Here is a 13252-nt window from a genome sequence, read left to right on the forward strand (position 1 = left end):
GTGGGTTTCAGCTTTTCATTTTTTAAAAGATTTCATTTATTTTTGGCTGTGCTGGGTCTTCGTTGCTGTGAGCATTCTTACTCTAGCTGTGGCAAGTGGAGGCTGCTCTTCAGTGTGGAGTGTGGGCTTCTCTTGCTGCAGAACACGGGCTGTAGGCACATGGGCTCCGTACTTGTGGCACATGGGCTTAGTTGCCCTGTGGCATGTGGAATCTTCCCAGACCAGGGATCAAACCCATGCCTGCTGCATTGACATGCAGATTCTTAACCATTGAACCACGAGGGAAGTCTTGGGTTGCAGCTTTTCCAAGGTGATACTTTTCCAAGGTGATATTTGTGCTACCATTTCCTGGTTTCAAGAAACTTGATAGGAGTTTTTATCAAATTGTGCATATTCTCCAACACTGAAACTGGTCTTTGAGTTATAGTTCAAGTTATTCAGGCAGCTGAGAACTTTTTAAATTTAACACACATTTATTGAGTGCCTAACTCACTAGACAGAAGTCACTGTGATCACATCTGATGCGAGAGGGAGAGAAACATCAGGACAGCTCTGGCCCAGAGCTAGGTACTGGGAGACGTTCTTTTAAAAGTGGTAATTGGAGTCATGGAAGTGGGTGATGGTGCCAAGAAAGATCGTGTAGAGTGAGACAGACCTAATAACGGAGCCACAGAGAGCATGAGCCCTTAAAGGCTGGATGAAGAAGAACCTACAAAAGGGAGAAGGAATTGCTGGAGAGAGAGGGTCAAAACTAGGAAGGAGATTAGGAATGGAAATTGTAGGAAGAGTTTCAAAGGGGAGGGAGTGCTCAACAGTGCCAAAGTTCTGTGGAAGATGCCATTGGAATTGGATGGGTACTGCATTGAATCTGTAGATTGCCTTGGGTAATATGGTCATTTTACCAGTATTAACTCCTCCAATCCAAGAACATGGTCTATGTTTCCATCTGTGTCAGCTTCAGCTTCTTTCTACAGTGTCTTACCGGTTTCAGAGTGTTGGACTTTGGCCTCACTTGTTGTTGCTTAGTCACTAAGTCGTGTATGGCTCTTTGGGATCCTTCTGGGAGCCTGTCAGGCTCTTCTGTCCACGGGATTTCCCAGGCAAGAATACTGGAGTGGATTACCATTTCCTTCTCCAGGGGATCTTCCCAATCCAGGGTTCGAACCTGCGTCTCCTGAATTGCAGGCGGATTCTTTACCATTGAGTTGCCAAGGAAGCTGTTTGCCGCCTTAGATTTATTCTTAGGTATTTTATTGTTTTTGATGCTATGGTAAATGGATTGTTCCCTGTTTGCAGATGACGTGATATTATACATAGAAAATCCCAAAGATGCTACCAGAATACTACTGGACCTCATCAATGAATTTGGTAACACTGCAAGATACAAAATGAATGCACAGAAATCTGTTGCCTTTCTATACACCAGCAATGAAATAGCAGAAAGAGAAATTAAAGATTTCTTTAACAGATCATATATTACAAACCTACAGTAAAATATATTTAATGGTGATGCTTCAGAAGCACTACCATGAAGGTCAAGACTATGATGAGGATACTTACTATCAATCGTTTTTATTCAGCATTGTACTTGAGTTTATAGCTAGCATAATTAGGGGAAAAGAAATGAGCTATGCTAACTGGATACAAAGGAAGAAAAACATAAATATTTGTAGACAATATAATTGTCTATATAGAAAATACAAGAGAATGTACAAATTTTAAAAAATATTTATTTGGCTGTAACGGGTCTTAAATACAGCATGTGGGATCTAGTTCCCCAACCAGGGATTGAATCCAGGCCGCCTGCATTGGGAGCACAGAGTCTTAGCCACTGAAACACCAGAGAAGTCCCAAAAATGTATTAATACAAATTTAAACAAATAGGAATTTAGCAAGATTGCTGAATACAAGATGAACATAAAAATCAGCATTATGAGTCTGATAATGGTGGAATTACCATGGTTAGATTAACCCTCCCCAAAATAGAAATAACTACTTTTGAAAAAGGAAAAAAGAAAAATGAAGTGCAATAGGTGATGTTTGTGTGTTTGTGACTTTTTGTTTGAGGACATCCCGACAACTCCAAATAGCTTAAGTAGTAAAGAGCCACAGTCTATTGGCTTATGGTGTAAAAGGACAGTTCCAGGTTGGCAGAGCAGCCAGAGAGAAGGTAGATGAAAAATCTATGAAGCAAGAGAGCCCCAGAAGATATGTCTCCAAACCTGCATATAGAATCTGTCAAAATCTTTGATTAATGGCTAAACAAAATTATGTGGAGAAAAATCCAGAGGTCCTGGTGAAACAAAGCATCAGCTAAAAGCTGAAAGAGTTGAGCAGAAATTATAGCCATTGTCCATGACTGAAGAAGAAAGAGACTAGAAATTAAGCCCTCTCAAATCAGCTGCCTTCTGGAATAAAAATCACTCTGTAAATGAATATAATCCAGCCCAATGATAAAACTACTAGAAATCTGAAGAAACAAAAATATGACTCATACTTAAGGAAAAAGAAAATCAGTCAATAGATACCGACTGCAAGTTCACTCTACTGAGATGTTGCAATTAGTAGTCAATAGCATTAAATCAGCCATTGTTTATGTATATATATAAATAATATATATACAAACATTATATGTTTATATACGCACAATGAATAAACAGGAACTCTAGCAGAGAAATAGAAACTATATAAAAAAATGGAAATTGTAGAACTGAAAAGTACAGTATTGAAAAATTTGGGAACTTAATGACCTTAACAACATATTGAAGCTGGTATAATAAACAAAAGTGACCTTGAAGATTGATTAATAGATTATCAATCTGAAGAACAAAGAGAAAAAAAGATGGAAGAAAAAAGTAAGAGAGAAAGCTTTAGAGTCCTTTGGCGTTCCAGGCAGGAAAGAGACTGGGACGCACAAAAAATACGTGCAGACATAGAGACAGAAGCTCACTAAATTTGGAAAGACATAAATTTACAGACTGAGGAAATTCCAGGAACCAAGGGTGACATATAGATCATGCCCTTAGGCATGATCAAGGGAAAACTGTTAAACTTCAATAAAGCAAAAGTCCTAAAGTAGCCAAGGGAAAGTGACACATTACATACAGGAGAACAATGATAACAGCCAACTTCTCATTTAATGGAAACAAGGAGAACACAGAACGATAGAGTGCTGGAAGAGAAAAAAGGTGTCAGTTCTGTGCCTTGTCAGATCTTTCAAACATGACGGTGAAAGCTCAATCTGATAAAGACCATCTATGAAAAAAATTGACTGCTAATATCACACTTAATAGTGAAAAACTGGATGACTTCTCCCTGAGGTTGGGAACTAGACAAGAAAGTCTGTTCTCACCACTTCAATTCAACATTGAATAAAAGGCAGTTAGGCAAGAAAAATGTGTTATCCAGATTGAGCAGGAAAAATTAAGGCTATCTCTAGTCTCAGATGAAATGACTTGTGTATGTGCAGTTCTGAAGAGTACACACATGCAAACTACTAAACAAGTTCAAAACGGTTGCAGAATGCAAGATCAACAAAAAAATTATTTTTTTAATTAATTAGCCATGAACATTCCCAAAAATGAAATTTAAAAACCAGTTCTATTTAAAATAGCATCAAAAAGAATAAATAATTCTAATCAAAGTGTAAAGTTGTATAGTAAAAACTACAAAATTGTTGATAGAAACTAAAGAAGACCTATACACATGGAAAGTGGTCCCATGTTCATGGATTGGAAGATTTAATATTGGTAGGATAGCAATATCCTGCAAATTGATCTACAGATTCAACATAGTATCAAAATCCTAGCTCACTATTTCTGCAAAAATGAATGGACTAATCCTAAAATTCATCTAGAAAAACAAAGGCTCAGTAGTCAAAACAATCTTGAAAAATAATAATAAAGTTGGAGTACTTACATGCCCATATTTCAAAACCTACTACAAAGCTATAATAAAGAGTGTGATACTGGCAGGATAGACCTCTCAAGTCAGTGGAATAGAACTGAAACTTCAGAAATGGGAAAGTGAAATGGCTTCCAATTTAGCCAAGTTAATAAGTTAGTAACACTATTAACATTGCATCTTATGAGGAAATGGTGGAGATGTCACCAGAGGTAGTGGTCCTTGTTTAACCTCTCTTTAATTCACCAGTTTGCTTCCTGCAGAAATTCATGGATCCTGGAGGATGGCGGTACATTACTGCAAGCTCAACTGAATAGTAGACCCAATTATAGTTGTTATATCTTTGTTAGATCAGATTAATATGGTCTCAGTACATAGTATGTAGCCATTGATTTGACAAGTGTGTCTTTTTGTATTCCAGTCAAGAAAGAGAATCAATTAGTTCTCAAGGAAAATATTTTGTAACTAAATGTGATGGATATTAACTAGACTTACTGTGGTGATCATTTTGCAATATATACATAAGTTGAATTACTACATTGTACATCTAAAAACTAATATGTTAATTATATCTCAATTGTTAAAGAATCAGAAGTAGTTCACATAGAATGGACAGGAACATACATTTATAGTTTTGCCCCAGAATTATATTATGTGACATCACTCTGATCAGACAGAACAAGAAGTGGTTATCCCTGAAGGTCTTGGTAAGCTGTATGCAATCCAAAAGATGAGAAATAAACTCTATGAAGATTCAGAGTTCTAGTGATCAGGGGCATGCTGACATAATCCCCTTAGATGGAAAAAACAAATCACTGCATCTTGCATCCCTTTCTGAAAGGAAGACAATCCTTGGTAAGCCTCTTCGGGTTCTGCAGACAGCACATTTCATGCCTAGTAATGCTCTGGACAATAACCAGGTGACAGCTTTAAGGTTTGGAATCATATGATCTTGCAGATCCCTTGGTGGTGGTGGTGACAGTTGTGGGAAAAGAAGCAGTGGGATGTTTATGGCAAGACCCAGTGGGAGAATCAAATGCAAGCTATTGAATATCTTGAGCAAGGATATACCAGCTGTAGCAGAGAATTTTAAGCCTTTTGAAAACAGCTTCTGGTATGCTGCTGGGCCATGACAGACACGGAAAACATGACCAGGAGACACTGACTGACTATGCATCTGGAACTGTCCACCACTGACTGGATTCTGTTAAGTGTACCAAGTCATAAAGTCAGATGAGCCTAACACCAAGACATCATAAGACAGAAAGATTACACCCGGGATCAAGCTTAAGCAGAATCAGAGGACACAAGCAAAATGAGTGCAGAGGTAACCCAGAAGCTCCTGTTACCTACTGCAGTTACACCAGCGTTCTTCACTCAGCTCGTATCTATGGCCATAGTGGAGCACAGGGGTGGCTCCTGCTGAAGCAAGTGGGAAAACCCCATTTGGCTTATGAGTCAGTTACGGCCATTCTGAGGTGTAACTTTGAAAGGCAGTTGCAAGGGAAATCTTAATGGGCAGATATTAACGTGATCATCCATCCATCTTGTGTGGAAGAAGTGGTTCAAAATGAGAATATATATGAATTCATGGGCAGTGGCAAATGGCCTGGCCAGTTGGTCAGTGTGTTAAAAAGACTAGCTGATTGGCTGCAGCAAGATCTGGGGCAGAAGTATATAGATGGATATAGAGGAGCGAAGACAGAGTATGATCTTTGCTTTATATGTCAGCGCCCATGAAAAAGAATTCACTTTGGCAGAGACACTTAACATCCAAATAGACAGAATGACATGGCTGGTTGACGTTAGCCACATACTGACCATCTCAGCATTAGCACAATAAGCATGTGAATTGAATAGGTACATTGGCAAAGATGTAGGGTATGAAAAGGCCCAGTATCATGGACTCCCACTTAACCAAGGCTGATTTAGCTGCTGCTGTCTCTGAATCTTCAAGTAAATACTGACCAAGACCAACACAAAGCTTCCAAGGTGGCACTATTTATCTAGGATACTAATTGGCTGCTGTAAGTCAACCACACTGGGCTTCTTCCAGCCTACAAGGGCTAGTGACTTGATCTTATGTTAATAAACTTAATTTTTCTGGATACTTCTGGGACTTGCCTGGTGGTCCAGTGATTAAGAATCTGCCTCCCAGTGCAGGGGACATGGGTTCAATCCCTGGTCTAAGATCCCACTATGATCTAAGATCCCACATGCCACAGGGCAACTAAGCCTGTGCACTGCCATGAGAAACCCACCCATGCCACATCTAGAGAAAGCCCGCGTGCCACAACAAAGACCCGGTGCAGCCAAAATTAACCCAAATTTAAAAAAAAAGGATTGACTCTCCTAGCATCAGAGCCTTACTCAGCATCACTACCCGTGGGCTTACAAAGGTGCATGTTACTTGCAGGCTGCTCTGACCAACATGAAGGTTCCTTCAGGAAGCTGTTGTAAGTTGTCTTGCTGCCACCCTCTAATCATAATCTTGAAGGTAAATAATTTGATTACTTATAAACTCCAACTAACAGTAACCAGTATTTGTTCATTGTAGGATTTTACTTGGAACAAGCTAGGAGGCTACTGCAATTGACAATGCAAGAGATAATGATACCGCACTAGTGGTGAGGTACAGAGAAAGGGAGGTCACAGGAAACAGTTTCTCCTATGTCTAGGTGTATTTGTTACATGTAGTCTAGAAATAATAGCAACCGAAGTAAGCTACTTTAAATAGAAAAGTTGTGTTCATTACAAGGACAAAGGAGAGGCTCCTGGTACCTAAGGGCTGAGGCAAGCAGCAGGTTCTAGAACTGGGACCTAGAAAGCCACTGGGTAGCTCTTGGCTCATTGGCTGTTTGCAGATGGAAGGGACTCATTACAAAGCTCCTAAGCTTTAGGTTCATTGACCTGGAGAGAGACTTTTGTGCAAAGATAAATTTCCATAGGGGAGACTGATGGCCCAGCTTGGATCAGGTGCCCACTGTTGGTAAGATATGGATGACTGACAAGTTTCAGTAAAAAGGAGGAGGAATGGATGGACACCACTACTCCAAGGGCGTCACAGTTCTGCGAGTTCAAGCATATTAACATGAAGTAGGAAAGTTTCAGAGCTAAGTTATCTGTGACAACCCTGTTTTAAGAGTGTTAGTTGAAACAAGTACAACTGTAATTCGTATAATTACTGCAGGCATTTAGAACCTATACTTGGTTAGGTTTTCCCGTGAGTTTAGGACAAAACAAATAAGAGAAACAAGCCTATTATTAAACCACAAAGCCTACATTTACTAGTTTTAAATAATTTCTTCCTTTTGAGAGGTGACTTTTCCAGATACTGTTTCACAGCTCTCAAGTCCTCTTCTTCAGCTCCATCCTTTCGTTAACCCATGAGGCTTCCCGGAATGTGCAACCAATTAATGTTTTTAGCAGCTAAGTTTCTGGTAGTTATATTGCAGTATCTTTCATACTAATATCCAACATTTATTGAGTTCTTAAGTCTATCTCAGGTACTGGGTCTATCTTTATTGTGTTAAACGCATTCAATCCACAAAGCCCCATGACATAGGTAGTGGTGTTTAACCTATTTCATTATAATGTCCCCTCTCTCCTAGCTAGAAAACAGTGGTCCAGGAGAGCCTGTGAGGTGCCACCACTGGTTTGACCAGTTTGCTTTAAAACAGTTACCTTTGAAAGTTAAATTTCTTTGTTTTACTCTACCTCTTCACTTCTGAAGTCAAAGACCTGTCCTTCTGGTTTATAAAATTCTTACTATTGGGATAGAACTATGTGCATCATAAACAAGCCTTTTTTCCCCCCTTCATCTTCAGTTATTCCTTGAATTGCAGAAAAGCAGCTGGTACAGCTTGGGAAACTTCCATGAGAAAGAAACAGGCTGGTAGAAATATTAAATACTTGTGAGTGGCAGTGTTGCACAGCATAAAATTTGATTTAGACTTAAATGCTTTATAGGTGGAAAGGGGACTAAAGAAGGAGTCTGTGCACATTTTGAAGGTTTCAGTAAAATTTAGTTTCATGTGCTTAGTCATGTCTGACTCTTTGACTCCTCTGTCCATGGGATTTTTTAGATAAGGATACTAGAGTGGGTTACCATTTCCTCCTCCAGGAGAACTCCCTGACCCAGGGATTGAACCCACATCTCCTGTGTCTCCTGAATTACAGGTGGATTCTTTACCTGCTGAGCCCTCAGGTCTTTCAATGGTTGACATTTTCCAGTCCCCCTCCCCCCGCCCCCGCAGGCAATCTCTCTTGCCCAGATCAATATTTGTTAAGCATCCTGTCTTCCAAGGAGGAAACTACCCAGCAAGAAAAGAATAATCAATGTAGAACCAGCCTTTCAGTCATTAATATTCTGGATTCTAGAATGACTATTGCTAGGCTTTGTTAATCATGAAAGGTTGATGTCTGAGAACCTCTTCTCCACTCTTTACTTTTATAGGACTATGCTTTCCTATGATATATGACATTTTGATTCTTTAAGTAACGTTGGGACATAAGATGAGTATTACACTTTCCCCAATTTTGATAAGACACATTTAGGCTGGATAATTTACTTAATCGAAAAGCTAAAGTAAGGGCAATTGGGGACTTCCCTGGTGGTTCAGTGGTTAAGACCTTGTGTTTCCAATGCAGGAGATTTGGGTTCCCTGGTTGGGAGAACTAAGATCCCACAAGCCACAGGGCTCTGCCAAAAACAAATAAACCTCGGGCAGTTAACTATTGTAGGTTTTAATAGGTAGTCAGTGTTTTCCTGAATGAACGACAATGGATGAACATTAGTGAGTTTTTAGGAGAGTCTGGCACAGTATGGCATAGAGTAACTCTTGAGCTTTAAAGCACATTATCCGGCCCTAATTTAATGTAATAATTAAATCACATTATCCGGCCCTAAAGGTCAAACGGGGAAGGGCCCTATGGACTCAGTCAAGTTGCCTACGTGGAGATCTCAAAGCTAGGAAAATTTTAGAAAAATTATGGAACTTTTTGTCAAGAGCAAATTAAAATGTCTATCATTTATTATCTCCAGAAAGTCAGCAAAGAACATTTGCAAAGAAATGGATAAACAGATTCAGATGTATCAGAATAATACACCATCCCTTCTCCAGAAAAGTAGACACTCATTAAAAAAAGTTTAAAAAGCTTTTTGTAATGTATCAGAACGACGGTTTCATTGTATTATTATTTTTTTGGCCGGGTTGTGCGGCTCGCGAGATCTTAAGATCCCAGACCAGAGATGGAGCCCTGCTTCCCCTGCAGTGGAAGCGCGTAATCCTAACCATTGCACCCAGGAAATTCCCGGTGTGATTTTATTTTACAACACTTGATTGTACTATAACTTTTCTCTAGTTTAAGTTGGGCTAAATCTGTGCTTCACCGTGACACACTCACACACCCTGGCGACACCTTGTGGGTGTGGCTTTTAATCCTTTCATGTGTGATTAAAGATACAACTCAACGCAGTTTTATGGGATTAACATTAGTCTGAGTGGTAAGAAAAACTGAGGACAAGCCTTCAGGCTTCAAGTCACTCTGTCTACAACAGGCGGCAGGTCAGGCGTGGGTCAAAGCCCGGACGACAGCTCTGGGCCGCACCAAGTAGGAGCCGAGCTGAGACTGACACCACGAACCGAAGAAAACTGCCTCAGGCCGAGCGGCCTCTCTTGAGCCCCCGAGCGGGTGCTGGCCTCTGAAAACAGACTTCTGGGAGCAGTGAAGACAGCTCCTGAAGCTAAAAGGAACTTCAGGTAACGCCACGCCCAACTCTCGCCAGAATAACACCTTTGCGACGCGAACTCGCCATCCCGGGATACCCCGGCACAAGATGGCGGCGCGTCATGTGCGCAACGCGGTGACGTAGGACGGCGCCCTCAAGGAAGAACCTCCCTAACCTCACCCCCCACGCTCTGTTACTCAGTTTTGCCCCCCTTCACTCCCCCGCCCCCGGCCTGGTGTAGATCATGCCGCCAGTGGCGGCCCCGACTGCCGAGGAAACGGTAGCTTAGGACAGTTGGCTGTTAAGTGACACTGATTCTCCCCGCCCCGCCTGACCCCTAAGAAAGAGGCACGTCCCCCGCCGCGTGAGGGGGTGGGGAAGTGGGTAGTGAATTCGGATCCACCTGGGAGGGGGGAGTGGAAGTTCCCCGCCCCGGACAGCGGCAAGGCAGCAGCCACAGGTAAGCAGGGGGCGGGGGAGGCGGGTGGGGACGTGCTCCCGTGTCCCCGGGCAAGAGGAGGGCGCGGGGACGCGGCCCCCGCGGGGACGCCGAGGCGGCTCGCGCGTCTGGTGGGGGTCGCGCGGGGCGGCCGCGGTGGGGGAGGGGTGCGGAGGGCGCTTGGCGGAAGGGGGAGGGGCTGCCCGCTCTCCCCCGGCGGGGCGCGCTTCCGGTTCTCGTTGCCTGGCCTGCTGCGCCCCTTCGGTCGGCGGTGTCTTCCTCCCTCCCTCCCGCCTGCTGTCCCCCAATGAAAATTAAAACGAAGACCTCCCGCCGCGGGGCGGTTTTCGCCTCTGAAGCCGCCTCCGCGGCCCAAGGCGAGAGCCCTCTGTCGAAGGTCTCGGGCTTGGGACGGGAGCCGTGGGGAGGGCAGCATGGCCTTGGCCTCCGCGCGTCGTCCGCCGAGCGCCGCCAGAGACCGGTTATCTTCGCCGAAGACCGTAGAGCGTGCCCGGCGCCCTCGGAGTGCGGGGCCCGGACCGCTCGCTGTTGGGCCAGAGCCAACCCTTATCATCCGGGAGCTTCCAGTCGAGTGGGGAGACATACGGTAGAATAATCATACACGAAGCAGTCATGGGAAGGTAGTGTGGAGTGACAGAACTCGTCTGTTTACCAACTGGACAGACGTTCAAACAGAGAATACGTTCTCTTCTATTTCCTCCTGTATCAGAAAACTAAGCATGGTATTTCAGAGCATCCACTTCGCCGTGGAGCCTCCCGCTTGATCTCTCTACTATTATTGTAGATGTCAATGACTGATTGTTCTGTCAACTTTTGAGGCGTAATGGGCTAATAGTCATCCGGATCCTTTCCGTTTCTGAGGCTTAATTCAGCATAAATTTGGCAAGCATCTTCGCCAAACTGGCCTCTTTTGTGATGTATTTGTTTTATCATAGCGAAGTATATTTGCTTATGTTTGCAAAAATCATTTTATCCCGAAAATTTCATTATGAACAGATGTATGCAGTTTTATTTAAATGCTGTTTTTCCTATAGACTATAATATGCAGTTTTCCTCGGTCTCAATTAGAATCAGTACGGTGTTCTTAAAGACGAATATGTTCTATTGAATTTGCTATTAACTTTGACGGTTTGTCTGATACATTTGTGCAGTAGTGCTATATCACCAGTAGGTGGTAGTACCCTCAACATGGTTTTTTTTTCCCTTCACATGTCATCCCATTTATTTATATTGATACTACTGAATATTTAACTCTAAAATAGGGTGTTCTCTTGTGCCTGAATTTTCCTGTTTCTAAAGCTGGGTTGAAGTAATTTTCTGAAGATACCTTGTTTGATAAGGTATTTGAAGATATCATTGTTTCTATCAGTTTTAGGTAGGTAAACCCAACTAAACACGTTTTATTGAGTAGTCGTAAGTGCAAGGTATTATTTTGGGAGTAGGATGTGGTCTTTGACTCCCTAGAGCTTGCCTTCTGGTGGGGAGACAGAAAACAGGTCATTTCAATTCTGTGATGAGTGCTGTGAGAGGTAGAGGAAACTTGTGCCATGGGGATACAGCTAAGCTTCTAGACTTCAACCTGTCTAAGGGAGGCAGGAAAGTTTGCCTGTAAGAATAACTCATAGGAATAGGTCACATGAGGAGGGATAGTGTTTCTGGCAGAGGAAGCAGCATACATAAAAGCTGGAAGGTGAGAGGAAGCATCGCAGGCACATTTGAAGATCTGAAACAAATTAAGTATGACTGACAGCAATTTTGAGGGGATATCATGAGTTGAGTTGTGGAAATGTCAAGCAGTAGACTTCTTGTCCTCAGACCTGTCCATCATCTACAGGTGGAGAAACTTAAGACCCGCTTCATAATACTGTGTTTGTTGATGTTTACTGTTTTACCGCATACCTGATGATCTCTCCTGGACACAGAGCATACCTTCACAAGGCCCTGTTCTTAGGCACCTTGAGACTGAGGGAAACAGACATGTCAATAAAAACAGTTTAGAAAGTTAAATAACCTCATTATAAATAACAAGGTACAGTGGAACAAGGAAGGAAGGATCCAGAGCAGTTGGGTTTGGGATGAAACTTAAAAATGAGTTTGCCAGGTGGATAAGTTGGAGAGGTGAAGGTATTCCTGGAAGACGGGCAGTGTAGAATGAAAGAACATGGATTTTGGGTTAAAATAGTTCTGGCTTCAGATCTTAAATTCACATCTTAAGTGAGATCCATACAAATGGCAACTTCTTTGAACCTCTGTTTTAGTTCAGTTCAGTTCAATAGCACAGTCGTGTCCGACTCTTTCCGACCCCATGAATTGCAGCACACCAGGCCTCCCTGTCCATCACCAACTCCCGGAGTCCACCCAAACCCATGTCCATGGAGTTGATGCCATCCAACCATCTCATCCTCTGTCGTCTCCTTCTCCTCCTGCCCTCAATCTTTCCCAGCATCAGAGTCTTTTCCAATGAGTCAGCTCTTCGAATCAGGTGGCCGAAGTATTGGAGTTTCAGCTTCAACATCAGTCCTTCCAATGAACACCCAGGACTGATCTCCTTTTGGATGGACTGGTTGGATCTCCTTGCAGTCCAAGGGACTCTCAAGAGTCTTCTCCAACAGCACAGTTCAAAAGCATCAATTCTTCGGCGCTCAGCCTTCTTCACAGTCCAACTCTCACATCCATACATGACCACTGAAAAACCATAGCCTTGAGTAGACAGACCTTTGTTGACAAAGTAATGTCTCCGCTTTTCAATATGCTGTCTAGGTTGGTCATAACTTTCCTTCCAAGGAGTAAGCGTCTTTTAATTTCATGGCTGCAATCACCATCTGCAGTGATTTTGGAGCCCAGAAAAATAAAGTCAGCCACTGTTTCCACTGTTTCCCCAACTATTTGCCATGAAGTGATGGGACCGGATGCCATGATCTTTGTTTCCTGAATGTTGAGCTTTAAGCCAACTTTTCATTCTCCTCTTTCACTTTCATCAAGAGGCTCTTTAGTTCTTCTTCACTTTCTGCCATAAGGGTGGTGTCATCTGCATATCTGAGGTTATTGATATTTCTCCCAGCAATCTTGATTCCAGCTTGTGCTTCTTCCAGCCCAGCGTTTCTCATGATGTACTCTGCATAGAAGTTAAATAAGCAGGGTGACACTATACAGCCTTG

At 42.5% G+C, this 13252-nt stretch overlaps 1 protein-coding gene across 7 annotated transcripts in view; it reads left to right on the forward strand.

The window, feature by feature from the left end:
• Nucleotides 1–9304: 9304 nt before the first annotated feature.
• Nucleotides 9305–13252, forward strand: part of ATF1 (activating transcription factor 1) — a 62851-nt gene continuing 58903 nt past the window's right edge. Inside the window, exon 1 of one of the 7 annotated variants that reach the window (XM_040234109.1) lies at nt 9305–9665. Coding sequence is in view for 3 of the 7 variants with exons in the window: in XM_040234101.1 (XP_040090035.1) it covers nt 10381–10680 (300 nt within the window). In the remaining 4 variants the exon portion in view is untranslated. Of the gene's footprint in view, nt 9666–9735; nt 10095–10287; nt 10681–13252 lie in introns of those variants that run through there. The other 6 variants (XM_040234106.1, XM_040234103.1, XM_040234101.1 and 3 more) reach the window with 6 other exon arrangements.

Source organism: Oryx dammah, unplaced genomic scaffold, assembly GCF_014754425.2.
Source record: "Oryx dammah isolate SB20612 unplaced genomic scaffold, SCBI_Odam_1.1 HiC_scaffold_29, whole genome shotgun sequence".
NCBI lineage: Eukaryota > Metazoa > Chordata > Mammalia > Artiodactyla > Bovidae > Oryx > Oryx dammah.